Below are 19174 nucleotides of genomic sequence, written 5' to 3'. Positions count from 1 at the left end.
AAACACTACAGCAACAGATTTGACTAAATTGTCCCCATCCTTCTAGCTGACATTTTGCCAGTCAGTGAAATCGGTTGCTGTAGTGTTTGGCTGGAATGAAAACCTGCAGACTTGATGCCGCAATTAAAAACCACTACTCTAGATTACCTGGGCCAGCAGGGTGTGATACAGTAAATGCTCTGTCTGGACTGTCAACTTTTCAGATTTTTAGATATGGGAGAATGGCTTTGGCAACCAGCACTTCTGTACTGTCTTAAGTGTTTTCCCCAAAGTAGTATGCAAACATGAGAATAAAAAAGGAGAAATCAATGAAGATTGCTAACTAGATCCTTGGTTACCACAAGAGTTGGCATAGCAACCATTAACCACAGCTAGCCTAGAAGAAGTGACAAAGGAGATGTGAGCTCCCAGGATTCTTAGTGGAAGTAAATAACCCATGGGACCAGCTGTTCTGTTCTATTTTTTTTTATCAACGCCATTCTCCGTTTGTACACAGTGGAACAACACCACAATGAACCATTTTAACAGGCTATCTGGTTAACTTTGCTAGCGTTGAAGTGGTATCTTAACTGAAAGGAACGGCATGACTCCAGTGGTAACGATTTCACAATCTTTACAAATTGTAGAAAAACAAGATGTCAAAAACAGGCACTCACGAGAAGAGAACAACCTTATGCTAGATTAACTACCTTTTAGAGAACATGCCAATAGCAACTAGCACTAATAACGTTACAATCAATCAGCAATCAACTTCCTTTAAGATAACCTTTTGTCCAATAAGATGGTAAGCACAAAATGTTTGATATTATGAGGAAAAACCAATAATGCTTGAATATTGCTCCATGAACCCCTTGCTACCATTAACTGTAGTTTGTTGATCGCACCAGAGCTGGTCCCATGGGTTATTTACTTCTGCATAGAACACAATCAGATTGAATTAAACTAACCTCAGTGTCATGCCTTTTAAATAATAAAAGATAAAGTCATAACTTCTCTACCAGTTATTATTTTTTGCCTCCTCCTCCAAGCCTGCCAACAGTGGCCTCACTCTTGACAGCCAAAAGTTGAAAATCACAATTTATTTTTTTTTATAGAAACACTACATTCATAGCCTAAATTAAGCATAAATAAAATTGTATGACACATGGTGTTAGAACACAGTTTTCAACATGGTTGAACAAACAAGGTGACCATTTCTCTCTTTCCATCCATTTAGAAGACAGTTGTGTTTTCTGGTCAATATTCCACCAGCAACAGTGTTTTCTAGAGACATAGCCTAGCTTATGTTTATCCTTTCAAATTCTGCCTAGGTAGTTAGCTAGCTAACGTTAGCTAGACCTAGCAAGCATCGGCTAGTATAAGTATAACCCAACTGTATAACGGTTAGGTAGTTAGCTAGCTACTGTTAGAGGTGTTCTAAAAAGTAAAAAGAACAAATGCAAATCACTGAAGAGACCAGTAGAAAGTGAAAATGTTTTATGATAAAAGTGCTTACTAAGGTTATTCGCGTACACTAACGTTAAGTTACATGGGGATTTCCACTCTGTCACACAAAATTCGGCCGTTAGTTTATCACATTACCGCTGCATTCAGGGAAACTCGGAAATGTGGAACACTTACGGAGATGTATACAGTATGCTACATTCTCTCTTGGAAATGTGGGTTTTGTCTGATAACATGACGTGGGACAGCCTTGTCATATTTGGATATTTAGCAGTGGACAGGTAGAAAAGTATGTTTACATGGATAATCACACTATAGTGAGGGCTGGATTTTTTTTAGTTTCCAAACATTTAGCTCCCCAGCAGCTAGCAGCTAACTATGCCTCATGTCCACATGTTTTTAGCTTGATTTATCAAGTTGATATGATGTTCCCAACGCAATTTCATTCACTGACGTAAAACAATGACAAAGGATTTGGGTATTTATCAGCAAATGAAAAAAGTTAGCTACCATTCAAATGTGGCACTCACAAAGTGCTTGATCACTGGCTGAGGAGATGAGCACGGCACATTGCCACATGGCACGTGGTTCTAGTTGACAATGGATGCTTTCAGCCAAATATAGCACTTTGCTTTACAGCTTTTTGTTTAGGTTGAATACTTTCTGAAAGCATTGTACACAATGTTATAAAAAAAAAAGAATCTCACTTAAATATTGCGCATGTATGAGTAAAACAATGTTATTTTCTGGTCAGAAACATGGCCTCCGTGCTGTCTGAGGAGCAGTTCCAGTGCTGCATCTGTCTGGACAGCTTCAACGACCCCGTCTCCATCCCATGTGGACACAATTTCTGCTTGGTCTGCATCAAAAACTTCTGGGATAAGAAGGATATTGCTGAGTGCCCGCTGTGCAAAGAGACGTTCAGGATCCGCCCAGAGCTCAGGATCAACCGAGTCCTCAGAGAAATCACTGGGGAATTTAAAAAGTCTGTTTCATGTTATTATTTCTATAATTTTTATGGTTTTGTATTTTTAATCTGAATATTTCCTTTTTAACCCTACTAATTCTTTGAAATGCTGACTGCAAACCAAATCTAACCAAATACCACCTGAAGCACAATTATTTGAACTGCATTTTATTTAAATTTGGCTTGAATTAATCCGAAATAATTTTGATCAAAAGGTCTCTGAAGGGCAAGCCGCAAAAACATACCGGGGCCAATGAAGTTCCCTGTGACATCTGCCGTGGGAACAAGCTAACAGCAGTGAAGTCATGTCTGGTTTGCCAGGCGTCTTACTGTGAAAGCCACCTGATACCTCATCAGAGGGAGACGGCCCTGAAGGGACACAGGGTGACGGATCCGGCCACCTTCACCACCCGAAACCTCTGCAGAAAACACAACAAGCCCCTGGAGATGTTCTGCAAGAAAGACCAGACTCCGTTGTGTGTGAAATGCACAGAGACGGATCACAAGGACCACAAGACTGTCCCTATGGACAAGGAGAGCAAGAGGATCAAGGTAAGGAAGAGAGGTTTACTTGATTTATGATCTTATCCTGCCCCCTAAACTGAGCTCTCTCCATTTATTTTATCATATTTAGGTATACTGTTAAGTATATTCTGCCTGCTTGCCTGCCAGATGATTTAGGACCATAATAGGAATAAGTCAAGTGATTTCATTGTGTCATCTTGATAGTTATAATGCTATATGCTTGTTGATGTACGGGATTTTAATTTAGAAATAAAGTCAACCAGCCAGTCAGTCAATCAATGTATCATTTCCCTGATTAAGCCAACCGAGCTGAATGCAAGTGCAATTCCTGTGTTTGACCTCCACAGACCCAGCTGAAGAAGACAGAGACAGAGTTTCAACAGATGATCCAGGCCAGACTGAGAAAGATGAAAGAGATCAAATACACAGTGGAGCTGAGCAAAGTACGTTTTGCATTGTCGTATTTATCATTTATAAACAGGGACACTGATGTGCCCAGAAATAGTTGTGAAGAGTAAATATACTAAACAAAAGTTGATGTTAGGGCTCCTACTTATGATTTCACTAATCATTAATAATTCATAATTGATCATTGTGGCAGGGGCTCTGGATTCAAGGCCATAACATGCTGTCAGTCATGTAACTAACTTGATTATTTTGAGAAAAAGTGAAAAGTGTCATATGTAACTTTCTCAGGTGAGGGCTACCACTTTTTTTACATTCCAATATTTTTTGTTAAATATTGATTCATTTCAATTTATTTTGTCAGAAAAGCACTGAGAGAGAGATACAGGCCAGCGTTCAGGTCTTCAGCATGTTGGTAAGCGCCATTGAGAGAAACCAGGCTGGGCTCATTGAGGAGATTGAAGAGAAGCAGAAAGCAGCTGAGAGGAGAGCTGAGGGGCTCCTCAACCAGCTGGGCCAGGAAATCAGTGAACTCCAGAGGAGAAGCGGTGAGCTGAAGCACCTGGAGCACACCGAGAACCATCTCCACCTCCTACAGGTTAGACACCAGAAAGTCTCACACAGACAAAGTCGCCCATGCCAACTTATTGTGTCAACATTTCAGTTTACCAATCTTTCTCAAGACACGTTTCCCCAGTGTTGGGAAAACACGGATTGATCAGGATCAACCTAGGCTGAGGATTGAAATATTATCGATCAAGAAAGCAGGAAAGCAGAACCTGGCAAGCCAGTCCCATGAATTGTGGCATTCAAATGGTCACATGGGAAACAAGTGAAAACAAAAATGAGCAATTGATTTTTGGATCCAGGCTAAGTTATTTACCAATGCGCAAGATTTAATGTTCCAGCATTCATATAGAAGCCCAGTTCAGATCAGAAGAATGATGTACTGACCCACAACAGTGAGAGGACATCAGGCTACAACGTCATAAATCTACAAGAACATCAGACAGGCAGGGACATTCGCTATAGCCACCTAATCTAATCTAAACACAGCCACAACAAAGCAATCTAGTTGGTTTCAATGCTTGTCGGTGAATTTGACGAAGGCCAAATGTCTCATATGAACACCGCCTAAACCTTTACCCTTTGCCCTGCAATCCATAAAGTGTTAGAATGAAATTCAGATGCATTCATGAGCAATGTGCGCCATCTTCTTCCCTGTTTTAGAGCTTCCCTTCTCTCAATGCGCCCCCATCCACCAAGGACTGGTCTGAGGTCCATGTCTATGCAAACATTTGCACAGGCACAGTAAGAAGAGCTGTCTCTAAGCTGGTGGACGTCTGCCAAGAACTTGAGAAGAAACTGTCTGTAGAAGGTCAGTATCTTCAGTTGTAATTGTAATGCCTGTGCAGGATTACTAGCTATTTGTGTTGATGGAAGGATGTCAGGATGTAACAGTTAAGTCACATGACTCATTTCCATTGTGGTCCTGAAATCACTTGTCAATGAAAAAATGCTTATTGCTACACCCAACAGAACATATTTAACAATACGCACAGACCTGAAAAATACATTATTCACCATGATATATAAAACAGCCATCAAGGGTAATTTTTACAAATGTTCCTGAAGGACTGTAATAAGAATAGGAATTTCATTAGCTAGTTGTTCCATGAAACAAGCAAAGACGGACAAGTAAAGTGACAAAAACATTTCTTCTGGCCTTTTGCAGAAGTGAACAGGACAAATCAATATGCAGGTATGTATGTGAGTGTATCAACATGCCTCCATAGTATACTTCAGTCAACTCAATTAAATGGATCATTGTCCCGAATCATTACCTTCTCATTCACTCCTACTGTCCCTCTGCCTCTCCAGTGGATGTGACTCTGGATCCTGCGACCGCTGCAGCCTGGCTGGTTCTGTCACGAGACGGAAAGCAGGTATGGCAGATGATGAAACTATCGGTTCTTCAAGATAGTGTTGTGTGGTGAAATGGAACACAACACTTTTACTGAAGGTCAATGATCATCAAACTTTACTCCTCGATGCCTGGGTGCTATGAAACTTCGTCATGGTGTGGTAAAGGTTTTGTAGAACTCAACTCTGTTCTTTATTCAACAGTATATAATTCGTAAAACAAAGTATAATTTGTATTATTGAAAAGGGCCTATTATTATAACTGGCCTGTGTTAGTAACGGGATTTGTAAACAGTAATTTGATGACTCGTCTTCTGCCGCCCTACAAACTTTAACGGTAGGTAACGTTACTATCTTGTGGTATTTAAGTAGCCTTATGCTGGTGGAATTAGGTAATTTAACAGATAACCGTGTCACAGTGCTTGCATTGAATTGAATTGAATTGAATTTACCATGTGTGCCATGGGTCTGTACAGGATCTGTGCTTGGTCAAGTATGTTTTTCTTGCTGGGTCATTGTATATTTAGACATTTGCGCACATCCTATTCTCAGATGTACCTCCATGATTCCGTGGTTGCTACGAGATTTGACACAATTGCAAAGCCATATGCCATCGCCACAAATGCAAAATGGGGCTGTACTGAATCTGTACGTTTGCTCAGACACATAAAGTCAGACCTCAAAAGTGCTACAAGATTGTGAGGGTGGACAGGTGATAACGATAATGAAGATGATTATGACAGTGATAAGTATGTCCGTGATGAATAGCTGCTGTTGATGTTGTTGATGATGATGATGATGATAATCCACAGGTGAAGCTCAGCACCCAGCGGAACCCAGTCCCGCTTCCTGACGACCCCCGGAGGTTTGATTCCTGTGTCTCCATTCTGGGGAAACAAGGTTTCACCACTGGAAGACGCTACTGGGTGGTACAGGTACACTTAAATCAAACTCTTCAAGTTTGTTTAATTGTGACCAGCAGTTTTACGTTCGTTTCAATACAGCAGTTTATATGAACTGAATGTTTACTCCTTTAGTTCAGTTTGTTAGGGAAGGTGAGAACAATGGCATTCAAACTAAGGTGTGAACCAAATAACCACAAGAAGACCAAAATAGGGTAGTCGGCCCTCTTCCAAGCAAACTGCAGTGTGGTTTATTAGGAGTGAGAACATAGTCCGAACCAATTACATGAAACAACCACAAAACCCAAAGTTATATATAAGGATGCTCATCATGCTTAGCTAAAGGTGCAGGGAATCAGATTTGATTCCCACCTGCCAACAAAATCTCTAACCTGGCAAGACGACAGGTTGCCCAAACTGTCCTATAAATGAGCTACTTTGAGTCCATGTGACTTTTGTTTACAAGCCCTGGTTTGCTTATAATTGGGAAGTGTGAACCTAAATTAACCAAATACAAAAATGCAACAAAGTCAACTGTGGTTCGAACCAAAGAAAGCAAACTGTAATTGCGACTGCACCCTTAGACTGGAGCTCTTTCTCTGCAGTTACCAAACTGGATTACATGCTTGCCTATCTAATTCTGTATGCTGCACATTGTGTTTCAGGTTGGGGATAAAACAGACTGGGACCTGGGAGTGGCCAGGGAGTCCATCAACAGGAAGGGGAGCATCACGGTGCGGCCGGACAGCGGTTACTGGGCGATCTGCCGGCGGAAAGGCGGCAGCCTCAGCGCCTGTGCCGGCCCCTCCGTCTGCCTCCACCTTAGGGACAACCCCCAGAAGGTGGGCGTGTTCCTGGACTACGAGGAAGGGGTGGTCTCTTTCTACGACGAGAACGCAAAGACTCATATTTATACTTACAGTGGGTGTGTCTTCACCGAGGCCCTCTACCCGTACTTAAACCCCTGTCTCCATGACAACGGGAAGAACACCGCCCCATTGGTTATCTGTCCTGTTGAAGAAGGGGTGGTAAGAGAGTTGGCAGAGCTTGAACAGGATGTACAGGGCGCACTCCTTTAAGGGCAAATGGAAAGAGACATTCAAAGTCCATGTACATTTCTTAACTCTTAAGTTAAGCTCTTGAGATAAGAGATCATAAGAAAGTAATGCCAGTAATCTTTAGATATACTGATGTTGTTTTTTATGGGGTGCACATATAAATTAGGCTTCTTACTATTCTTATAAGTTCTTAAAGGAATAGTTCACCCAAAAATGAAAATTCAGTCATTATCTACTCACCCCCATGCCGGTTGAAACTGCTGAATTCGTTAGTCCATAAAACAATCCCGGAGCTTCCAAGCACAACTTCGTAGCAGCGTTCTCCAAAAAAACTGAAGTCGTTAGGGGCCGATCTTTAGAGTTCTGTATCCATAAAATTACTCCATTCAGCTCTTACAGCATAATCCAAGTCTCCTGAAGCCAACTATCACACATTGAGTGAAAAAGACAGATACTGATGCCATTATTTAGAGCAAATCTTCACTACAGCCAGTGGATTTTGAAAAAACGGTTGCGAGTATACAGTCGTGAATCTCCTCCACCTCTTACAGAATCCAATACTGTAATACAGTAAAATGTATGTAGTATACAGTTTAAAAAAAATCACCACAAGTCAAGCTGTCCACTTGAATTTTGTATGTTAGGTTTTGAACTTGAATTTCCCAGTTTCAAAAGAGTATGTAAACATTTGCAAAATGGGCTGTAGATATATACAGTTTTGCTGGTGGCTGAGTTTGAATAAGAAATTAATTGGAAATTGTGGTCATTGAATGCATTTTGTGTCAAAGCAATGAAAAATCCTTCACAGTTTGGTCCACAAAGAGTGCTATTGCTATTGTGCTAACTGTGTGAAGAGTTTTGGAAAAGTGAACTCACTATTGAGAAATGCTTTTAACCAATTGTAATAACCAACATACAATACAAATAAGAGCAACAGTCAGTATAAGAATATGAACAAACTTTATTTGTAATGCCCCTTTACAAATTGCACCTTCACACTTTTATGAATCTTTGTTTCACGTGACCTTGTTTTCTCTTCTTCAGTTGAAGGAAAGTGTCTTTGTCAACTATATTTCTCCAAGATTAACTTTGCAAAACAGGTTTTAAATTGTTTGCATGGTTTGGTTAATCAAGGATTACTTGATTAAAAATGAAATGAAAGTATCACCAAAATACAGCTGTCCTTCAGGGCTTCTCAATGGAGAATTAGCCAGTATGCTAAAATATAGATATATATACTGTATAGATATAGAATATAGAAAAATATAGTTACTGTATAGAGTGGCTGCAGACAAGATAAATCACTTTTAACCCGATGAATTAACTATTTCATATTTAGAAATATTTAAGTGTTTGTGTCTAAAATGTCAAGTGTTTGTAACATTTTTCAAAACATTTATCCACTTTGTTTTTCATCAGCTCAAATACACAAGCTGAAATATTCCATTGTGTTCATTAATTACATGAGATCATATTCTCAAAGTAAAGCCAGATTTCCCTGACACAATCATGGGACCAAATCACATTTTGGGTACTTTTTCAATGCAATGTATATTCCTTAGCTGATCTACATTTTTATTCTTTAACTTTTCTGTTTGCTTTGTTAGAATAAAGGGTTTGGAAACTGGCTTTCGACTGACCTACTTTTGATTACCCATGTCAGCATTCCTGGTGTTGTTGTTTCCTGGTACTCCACCGTGAAGCTACACGTGACTTTGTTGTTTTTGGCAGAGAGCTTTCCTTTGTGTTAACTGGAAGAGAATAAGGAAGAGACTCCTTTACACCTGGACTGTGATCAACACAGGTGACAACAGATATATGTATGTGTATGTATATGTGTGCTGCTACAGTATATATTTGTATGTATAAGTATTTGTATGCATATTTATGATAGGTGAATGCATAAATACATGTCAGTACACACATATATATATATATACATATACAGTATATATACATGCATGGATAGGGATGTACAATTTGTGTGTGTTGTGAAATAAATGTGTATGTGTTGGGGAAAACGTGCACTATTCAACTATATATCTATGTATACTTGAACTCCACAATGTGTTTTTAAATGTGATTTGGGATTAATGCCAACTGGTAATTCACTCTGTCTTACCTCTGCATTTACGCCATACGTTATAAGCAGGAGGACCAGATATACCTGCTATATTCTGTGGAAATGAAAGCATTGCCCTGTGTGGGCGGGGCTACACTCTGATCAGACGTGGCCAAACCCTTCCCCAGAAATTCATGTTTGCTGCCTACTTATACACCTGCCAGCTTCACATCTATTGAAGACACTCAGGGGTATCAGTCTGTCAACCCACACAGGTAAGAAATCATTGATATTAGACAGCATCTGTAGCAAGAAGGAATGTGTGCATCATGATATCAGTAATTTCTGTTTGAAGAAATGCAGACTGACTGCTGCTGATGGCTTGAAAAACATCATTCAGTGAATTGTGCATCTTGTGGTCAACAATGTTTTAAGTAAGGAACATGCACAAAGAGGACAAAACTGGTAAAACAGATGACATGGGTAACCATTTATTACAGGCTGGAAATAACTAAGTAGTGTCCAAGTAAAATAGATGTAATAACTAGATACAGCTTTAGAATGACTGGTAATTACAAAGTAATATACAAGTTAAACCAGTAATTGTTTTGTGATGACTAGTTGCTATTAGCTATTAAGAAGTATATAACACCGACAGCAATAAAGTTACAACAGGCAGTCATATTGGAAAACTACCCCATTTTTAAGATTATTACTACTACTACTACTACTACTACTACTACTACTACTACTAATACGATTTTTCATGGAAACAGCGGTCACTAACCAGCCACTATAATATAATATAATACTCCTTGTAGCATCTAGTCTTTTCCATTACCTAGAAATTACCAGTCACTGCTGTGTAATTATTAAGCAATGGGGAGTGTATATACCACTTTCTACTCATTGGTACAATACAATTACTTCATAATTAGCAGTCATTCTAATGCTATAACTAGTTATTGCATCTTTTTTACTTGGATATTACTGTTATTTCAGGTCATTACTGCAGAATTAATGGTCTGTATTTTAAAGGGTTACCAAAAGGTATGATGTCATTATGTGAATTTTTAAATATTGACAAATATCTGACAGTCATCAACTTCTTTATGAACCAAGCTACATGGCCAGATAAATCTGTATGTTTCAAGGTGTTCCAGGAAAATGCACCAAAACTGAAGGACCTTTTTTATCCAGGGCAGAAGGCCACATTCTCACACTTTCCTTTCATTTCTTATAAATCTAATTGCTCATAAGTTTCAATACCTTTCTGCTCTATTTCCCGAATCACCTCTCTGTCTTCTCCTGAGTGGCAACATTGCTTTGTGCTACAGTAGGTCAGTGGTTTTCAGTTGCTTGCCATCACAACCCAGGAGTCGGCAGGTTTTTAGTCCAATTTAACACTACACCAGATGATTTCACTGATAAGCTCCCCTCTCTATTTGAATAGATGCTGATGGGTGAAATCAGCTACTGTAGTGCTGTAATGTGGTTAGGAGGAAAACCTGCATACTCTATGGCATGACTGCAATCCACTGCTCCAGTTTAGCGGGGCCTGGAATTTATAATACAGCACATGCTTTCAGTTTCAGCTGTCAGGTTTATAGGTTTTTAGATATAGGTGAATGGCTTTGGCAAGAAATGAAACCAACACTTGAACTAGGGTTCATCCCACATGGGTATTTCAAGGCCCCTATCGACACTGTGATCATTTTGTCAACAAAATTACTAATCTTTTGAAAACTATATTTTGTTTTAATTGTATGCTATCAATCATTTTGCAATGATTGTTTTACCATTTTAAAATGTTGGATACCTCCTTTTGGAGCAAAACTCTTCATATATACAAGATGTGTACAGTGTACAACATACAACAATTTCACATAGTGATGTATGTATGTATGAGTAAAATAATGTTTTTTTCTAGTTAGAAACATGGCCTCTATGCTGTCTGTGGAGCAGTTTCAGTGCTGCATATGTCTGGACATCTTCACCGACCCCGTCTCCATCCCATGTGGCCACAATCTTTGCCTGGGCTGCATCAAAGGCTACTGGGATATGAGGTGTACGGCGGAGTGCCCGCTGTGCAAAGAGACCTTCAAAAACCGTCCAGAGCTCAGGATCAACCGGGGCCTCGCTGACATCACTGAACACTTTAGAAGGTCCATTGATGATATTATTTCTAGATTATATGTAGGATTTTTTAAGTTTTAAACTGAATATTGCTTTTTTAACTGTCTTTAACTTAGTTAATTCAAATGTTTGCAAACGAAATCAAACTAAATACCCTTTGGGGGACAATAATTTAATTGAATTTAGTGGAACTGAATCGAAGTGAAGTGAATTTGACTCAAATTAAACTGAACTGAATTAAATCAAAAGGTCTCTGAAGGGAAAGCCACATCGGGGGGAGGATGTCAATACTGTGGTGTCGCCAGGGACCGAGAAGTGTTCCTCAGGGCAGCGTATTGGGGCCGATGAAGTTCCCTGTGACATCTGCCATGGGAACAAGCTAACAGCAGTGAAGTCATGCCTGGTTTGCCAGGCGTCTTACTGTGAAAACCACCTGATACCTCATCAGAGGGAGACGGCCCTAAAGGGACACAGGGTGACGGATCCGGCCACCTTCACCATCCGAAACCTCTGCAGAAAACACAACAAGCGCCTGGAGATGTTCTGCAAGAAAGACCAGACTCCGCTGTGTATAACTTGCATCTACAGAGACCACAAGGACCACAAGCCTGTCCCTATGGAGGAGGAGAGCAAGAGGATCAAGGTGAGGAAGAGATGTTTATTTCATTGATAATTTCATTTATTTCATGTCCCTTAAACTGAGCTCACACCTAATAATGTGTTAATTTTATCATATTTGTGCATATGCTGCTGAGAGTATTGGTATTTATTTTCTGACTGCTTTCCTGCCAAACAATTTAAGGATCACAATGGAAATATGTTAATTCATGTGATTTTATCATGTCACCCAGAAAGTTATAATTGTGTATATTTGTTAGTCAATTGGACTGTAATTGAGCAAATGAATCCAACCAATAGATCAACCAATCAACGTATTGTTTCCCTGATTAAGTTGAGAGAGCTTTCGTTTGAGCTATTGCTTTTTTCCATGCATTATAATGTAGGCTACATGCCTTCATTACAATCAATAGAGCTGTTAGGCATGTACAGTCCTGTTTTTGACCTCCACAGTCTCAGTTGAAGAAGACAGAGACAGAGTTTCAACAGATGATCAAGTCCAGATTGAGAAAGATGGAGGAGATCAAACATTCACTGGAGCTGAGCAAAGTAAGTTTTGCACTGTAGTATTTATTACCTAGAAACAGGAACACTGATGTGCCCAGAAATAGTTGATTCGTTAAGTTTGTCCACCTCCTACTGGCTTAGGATAGCATCCCGCCAGGCTCACTGCTGTGTCTACCCTACTCTGTCTCTCTCTATACTTTCCCACTGTCTAAATAAATAATAAAGATATGTGAGAGGGCTGAAGCTCAACTGTTCTGACTGAAGTAATACCTCTTCTCACATCTCATGTTTAACTTTCTCGGGTGAGAGTTACCACTTTTTTACATTTCGATACTGTTTCGTTAATTTACGCATTCATTTGTTTCAATTTGCCAGAAAAGCACTGAGAGAGAGATAGAGGGCAGCATTCAGGTCTTCAGCATGTTGATAAGCGCCATTGAGAGACACCAGGCTGGGCTCATTGAGGAGATCAAGGAGAAACAGAAAGCAGCTGAGAGGAGAGCTGAGGGGCTCCTCAACCAGCTGGAGCAAGAAATCAGTGAACTCCAGAGGAGAAGTAGTGAGCTGAAGCACCTGGAGCACACCGAGAACCATCTCCACCTCCTACAGGTTAGACAGGGTTACCACAAAGTCTAGTCAACTTGTACTGTAACTGTACTGTAACTAGCCAGCTAGCTAATTTAGCAATGAGCCACTATACTGCAAGCAAATTGGCTCAGAAGTCAGTCAACAGCACAGAAATTTACCATGTTTATTCAATTCTGTGCTGAAGGAAATGTTGTAAGTTTAGAAACGCAACCAGCTTTTACAGCCACTGTTGGTCACACTCTCACAACAAGTGAAAAAATAAGTAATTTATGGATTCAAGCTAGCTTAGAATCCCTTTTAAAATCAAACGTATTTATGAGCAACATGTGCCATCTTCTTCCCTGTTTTAGAGCTTCCCATTTCTCAGTACTCCCCCATCCTCCAAGGACTGGTCTGAGGTCAGTGTCCATTCAAACACTAGTGTGGGCACAGTGAGGAGAACTGTCTCCAAGCTGGTGGGCATCTGCCAAGAACTTGAGAAGAAACTGTCTGTAGAAGGTCAGTATCTTCTGTTGTGCTGTTGTTGTTGTATTGCCTGCACAGGGTCAGTGTCTTCAAAGCGTTAGTTGTGTTGATTAAACTGAAACTGTATTTAGCTAAATAAAAAAACAGCATACCAAACAATACCATACCATACCAACAAACAAGTATAGATGTTACAATTAAGTAACGTGACTCATTTGGTCCTGAAATCATAATTTTTTAACTATGGACACTATGGACAATAATAATTTATTCAACATGAAATAGCCCACTGCCTTTTGTCAAGGCCTATTTTTACAAATGTTCCTGCAAACACCGTCGAGTAAGAATAAGAATAAGTATTTCATTAGCCAGTTGTTCCACAAAACAAGCAAAGATACAGCAGATTGTCAAAATCCATGTTGGAAAATGTACACGTGACAAAACCCCTTCTTCTGCTCTTTTGTAGAAGTGACCAGGACTAATCAATATGCAGGTAAGTGTGTGAATATACAGTACCTCCATTGTCTAATTCAGCCAGCTCACTTAAATCATCTCAATGATCAATGCCCCTAATCATTACCTTCTCATTCACTTCCTCTATCCCTCTGTCTCTCCAGTGGATGTGACTCTGGATCCTGTGACCGCTGCAGCCTGGCTGGTTCTGTCCCCAGACAGAAAGCAGGTATGACAGAAGATCACTGTCTGAACTGTGAACTGAACTGTGAAGCGAAGTAAAGTGTATTCTGCACTTTAATTGGAAACCACCGTTTGAGTCTCTCACATTCAAGACTGTCATTCTGTAAGGCAGTGGTTCTAGTCATGGAATTCTGGACAAAATCATATCTAACAATAAAAATATTCTCAGATTTGGGTCCAAGAGACAAAATCTCATCAAATGGGGGTCTGTGGTCCTTGATATGAAGAAGACTGAGAATCACTGCTGTAACGTATGGCAAAATTGCATATTTGGAAGTGAAGTCAGTCCTCAAAATTCATTCAAGGTTGTGTTGAAACATCCACCACTCAACTGAATTTGATTGTAGTAGAGGAGAGTGGGGGTGTGATATTGATGGGACTTACTGTAGCATGAGAATTGAGAAGTGGTGGGCTGTGAAAAGGTGAGCGAAGCGAGATGAAGAGGTGTGTAGTTGTTGACACACCCAAGTGGGAAGCGCAATGATCGGATAATTGGGAGACTGGACAGATGATGACAATAACAGCAAACAGTTGGCAGAGATGACAATATTAATGACAATGATGGTGATGAGAATTCTAATGTTGATGATGAACAGTTGATGGTGATGATGATGGCAACCCACAGGTGAGGCTCAGCTACCAGCAGAACAAGGTCCCGGTCCCTGCCGACCCCCGGAGGTTCGACTCCTGTGTCTGTGTTTTGGGGAAACAAAGCTTCAGCACCGGTAGACGCTACTGGGTGGTACAGGTAGGAGCTCGGGATAACTTTAGTACACTTGAATCTGAAACTAATGGTTCTTAAAGGTTGTTAAGAGTGATGCATATATAATAGTACTACAAGAGAGCAAACACTCAGAACTGGGGTTGAAACTGAATAACCAGTGGCTACTGACTCTTTTCTGCTCCCAGAAAACTAATTCTGTACCTTGCACATTGTGTTTCAGGTTGGGGATAAAACAGACTGGGACCTGGGAGTGGCCAGGGAGTCCATCAACAGGAAGGGGAGCATCACGGTGCGGCCGGACAGCGGTTACTGGGCGATCTGCCGGCGGAAAGGCGGCAGCCTCAGCGCCTGTGCCGGCCCCTCCGTCTCCCTCCACCTTAGGGACAACCCCCAGAAGGTGGGCGTGTTCCTGGATTACGAGGAAGGGGTGGTCTCTTTCTACGACGAGAAAGCAAAGACTCATATTTATACTTACAGTGGGTGTGTCTTCACCGAGGCCCTCTACCCGTACTTGAACCCCTGCGTCCATGACAATGGGAAGAACATCGCCCCATTGGTTATCTGTCCTGTCGAGGGAGGGGTCATGTGAGGACTTAGACAGGATATTCTCGCTGAGGACAGTTAAGATTCATTCTTGAACAAGGACTAAAATACCTACTTTTATATTCTTATGGTTGCATTCTGGGACTTAAATGTACCGGTGGGTCCATAATTACAAACTCATGTTGTGTGGTCAAGCTTTGTTCAAACCCGAAGAACTTTATTTTAAATTCTAGTCAAGATCCCAAGGTTTCCAAAGGTACCAGATCATGCTGAGTTACAGGGACATGTGCATAAAGTTTGTGTACAAACATCTAGATTTGTTCCATTTGATGTAATGGTGCAGCCATAAAAAAGGCGTCATGGATTTAAATATTTCTCTCAGTATAAGCAGCTGTAGCTTCAATGAAGCACTGGAACGAGCAGATACAGAATATGGAAGTGACACTGTCGTACTGTATGGAGAAAAGTTTTTTTTCGAACTTTGGAGCTAGTTAGGTGGAAATTTCCATAGCCGAAAAGACAGCTGTAATTATTATTATTTTTTTTTTTATATATCTGGGATGGTTTGTTGAGCATGCATGTTATTTTTCAGCAATTCCCTATTACATACTGAAACAGTTATGCTGTAGTTGATGTAGTTAAAAATGGTTTGACTGTTGAGCCAATTTACTTGATTTAATGGCACTTCTGCTGCTGTTGTCAGAGCAGGATATTTCTTCAAAGAATTAGCCATGTTTAAGTTTTTTCTTTTCTTTTCTTTTCTTGCTAAATGTTTTTAATTGATTTCTCCATACACTTTTGAAAAGAAGGACAAATCTTATTCTCCATTATATCTCCATCATCTTATGTGTGTTTAATATGTGAGATATGCCATTTTTATCCCTGGTGAAATGTACAGGCATGTACCTTATTAGCACTAATAGGACCACATTTATTTATAATAAAAAATAAAATGTATTTCATTTTATTTCATTGGAAAAAAAGAAGAAGTACAGATTCTGTATATATAAGAGATAATGAGGGCTTTAACACACCCTGTGGTGGCCATATTGGAGGTCTTCAGCTGTTGGATAACAGTGGCTTGCAGCTGATTGTGTTTCTAAATGTATTTTGTATATTGGCCATCTCAACTGAGTAGACATGGTTGATTTCGGTGTGGTTTGACTGGGAGCTGATCCTTTCCCAGTGATTCATCTGATCGATTTTGGGTTTAGATAATATCAACTTGTTAGCTAGCTAACAAAAGTATCTGGTCAACTAACATAGCTTTTGTTATAAACACCTTATTTGCACACTAGCTAACATATCAAGTAGTAGCTAGCGTTAGCAGTGCATATTAAAATTAACAGTAGTAGAGTAGAGACTAGGACAAGACAGTTTATTTGTGACCTAGTTTACATCTACACCACAACAATATTTTACAGGTGTCTCTTTTTCTATCCCAGGTGTTGTATCTTTAGATATTATTTGTGCACAGACAATTTTTGTAGTTTTGTACACTAGTATCTGGAAGTAGCTGGAAGTACACACTCCCATCATCTGACGCCATTGATACTCAATTGCATATGATTGGAGGATGGTGAAGGTGAAGGTGAGTTATGGTGAAGTTAAATTTTCACAATAATAAAATGTTTATAAAGGTCAATGTGATGCTCAATAAAGTTCATCACAATGTGACAAAAGATGATGGCATCCAGTTTAGAGGCATGAGTGTCTTTTTAGGTGGCATGTTTTTTGTTTTTTCCCAGAATGGATATATAGTGGTTTGGGATGAAGCCTTTGAATTACTATCAATCTGTCTTTTGAGGGAAAGGGAGGAGGAACGACGGGACGGGACGGGGAACGGGTAGGGGGTCGAGGAGACGTGACAACAGACGGGCCGTGATGCTCGTGATCTGATTAAACGTCTGCTCGAACAGAGGGGTTCCCTGGAACAGAGAGAGAGGGAGAGAGAGAGAGAGAGAGGGAGAGAGAGAGAGCAGAGGAACAGAGATAAAGCAGTAGACAAGGGGGAATCTGGCTCTTGGGATGCGCTAACTTTACTGAAGCAAGCAAATTATTGTATGTCAAGGTATAGCCAACACTTAGAGAGGAGGTAAGTGTTTTTCACTTTTCTCATAATTTTTGTATAATTTATAACATTGTATGAATGTTGCAAGGGTCATTTATTGAATATTTTTGTACTCTATACTATTATGTGTGTTTTTAAGCTAAGGCACGAATTGTATGCATTCAGGAAATAATTACACTCTCCAAAATGATTTCCTCAAAAATGGCTACTGATTTCTCTTAGTTTTATTGTCAGCAACGTTACAAAATAGAGGTTTTAGTATTTAATAAAAGTCAATACATTCCTCAAGTGATGAAAAGTCAGTTGTTTATTGCTTTTGGCAGTTGGTTATTGATATCGCTGATTGCCTCTCAGATAAGGCTAGGGAACTTTGTGATATGGGTGCAGGTGTCTTCATAGTGTGTTTGTGTGTGTGTGTGTGTGTGTGTATGTGAAGGAATGCAAGCACAGTGACATGGATTAAACCGGAGAGGTTTGGGGGGTGGGGGGGGTGGGGGGGTGGGAGTGGGAGTGTTTACCCACAGATGGCTTCTCGGCGGTGGGATTGCGATGGTCCTCTGTCCCCCCTCCTGAGTCCAGCTGGCACCGCTAACCCCGGCCTCCGCCCGGCCAAAGCATTACCTCATCTTCTTCTTCTTCATCACCATCACCATCATCATCATCATCATTATTTTCCTCTTCATTTTGTTAGTTTTCTGTTTTCAGGTCTTTATAAAGGGTTAGGAGAGGTCAGGGGCGATGTGTTTTGCGGTGTAGAGGAACACGTCTGTATGTCTTTACCAAAAACTTTCCTATCATATCGTGATCGTTGTCGGGACACACAAATATTTCTTGCATCTATTGTCACATGCATCTATTGTCGCTGTGGCTTTGAGCAGTGCAGTCCTTACTAATGGTTACCTGTAATGGTTAAAATATTTGTTCAAAGAGAGCTAGAGAAAGGAATAGAAAAGTGGAGAAATTACACCAGTTTATAGATTACCTCTGCAATTTATTGATTTAGCCAATTTACACTCCTATTACACATATATTTAGATTGCATACACATATATTTCTGTTTAATTGCACACAATTTTCATACATATACTGTAGGTTGGTGGCAGTCAAGTGTCATTGACAGAGCAGGTGCTGCTGCAGATTGTGTGCTTTATATTTAAAATTATATATTTGTATGATGAAAAGTACTTTTATTCAGTCCACTGCTGTTTTTTCTATATTCTAGTCAAACAGGTGAGAAACCTTGACAACCGCCTCTGAAACCTGTTTGGATTCCCGCATGAGAGCCAAACTGGCTGCTGGCCATTCTCGCTGCGGTCTGAAGAATTACGTAACGCACGCCTCCACCGTGTCCATAGCAGGACTTCCGGCCTGTTCCTATGGGAAGCAGCCATCTTGGTGCCAACTGATAATCCCCTCCAAGGAGACTCCTTCTCCGCCCACGTTGGCAGAGCTGCTAGTCACCTGAGGATTACCTACATCGTTTCATGTGAGATACACAAAACCCTCGGCTGATTCTTACCTCCAAGGTGAAAATATGATCC

The 19174-nt window shown here is 40.3% G+C and overlaps 2 protein-coding genes across 2 annotated transcripts; both read left to right on the top strand.

Annotated features, from left to right (window-relative positions):
• Nucleotides 1–2201: 2201 nt before the first annotated feature.
• On the top strand, nt 2202–8845 carry LOC139652474 (E3 ubiquitin-protein ligase TRIM39-like). The gene is made up of 9 exons (XM_071529562.1): nt 2202–2428; nt 2626–2962; nt 3283–3378; nt 3705–3938; nt 4571–4718; nt 5076–5102; nt 5222–5286; nt 6076–6198; nt 6831–8845. The coding sequence occupies exons 1-9, from the start codon at nt 2202–2204 to the stop codon at nt 7242–7244; spliced, it is 1671 nt and encodes a 556-aa protein (XP_071385663.1). The 3' UTR covers nt 7245–8845.
• A 2378-nt stretch (nt 8846–11223) lies between these two features.
• Nucleotides 11224–15608, top strand: LOC139652464 (E3 ubiquitin-protein ligase TRIM39-like). The gene is made up of 9 exons (XM_071529550.1): nt 11224–11450; nt 11671–12064; nt 12493–12588; nt 12922–13155; nt 13485–13632; nt 14066–14092; nt 14217–14281; nt 14921–15043; nt 15240–15608. Exons 1-9 carry the CDS (start codon nt 11224–11226, stop codon nt 15606–15608), a joined length of 1683 nt encoding a protein of 560 aa, XP_071385651.1.
• Nucleotides 15609–19174: the final 3566 nt, after the last annotated feature.

The sequence above is a fragment of the Centroberyx affinis genome, unplaced genomic scaffold (genome assembly GCF_046629955.1).
Source record: "Centroberyx affinis isolate AG114_WGS23_722 - 3 ecotype Tasmania unplaced genomic scaffold, CSIRO-AGI_Caff_v1 ptg001801l_1, whole genome shotgun sequence".
Taxonomy (NCBI): domain Eukaryota; kingdom Metazoa; phylum Chordata; class Actinopteri; order Beryciformes; family Berycidae; genus Centroberyx; species Centroberyx affinis.
This window is presented reverse-complemented; position numbering and strand designations above follow the sequence as displayed.

Bases quoted from the DNA above. Each gene is read 5' to 3' on its own strand.
- LOC139652474 (XM_071529562.1), top strand. From the start codon at position 2,202: ATGGCCTCCGTGCTGTCTGAGGAGCAGTTCCAGTGCTGCATCTGTCTG. The intron at 3,379-3,704 runs GTACGTTTTGCA...TTATTTTGTCAG, and splicing joins ACACAGTGGAGCTGAGCAAA to AAAAGCACTGAGAGAGAGAT. The intron at 4,719-5,075 runs GTCAGTATCTTC...GGCCTTTTGCAG, and splicing joins GAAGAAACTGTCTGTAGAAG to AAGTGAACAGGACAAATCAA.
- LOC139652464 (XM_071529550.1), top strand. From the start codon at position 11,224: ATGGCCTCTATGCTGTCTGTGGAGCAGTTTCAGTGCTGCATATGTCTG. The intron at 12,065-12,492 runs GTGAGGAAGAGA...TGACCTCCACAG, and splicing joins AGGAGAGCAAGAGGATCAAG to TCTCAGTTGAAGAAGACAGA. The intron at 13,633-14,065 runs GTCAGTATCTTC...GCTCTTTTGTAG, and splicing joins GAAGAAACTGTCTGTAGAAG to AAGTGACCAGGACTAATCAA.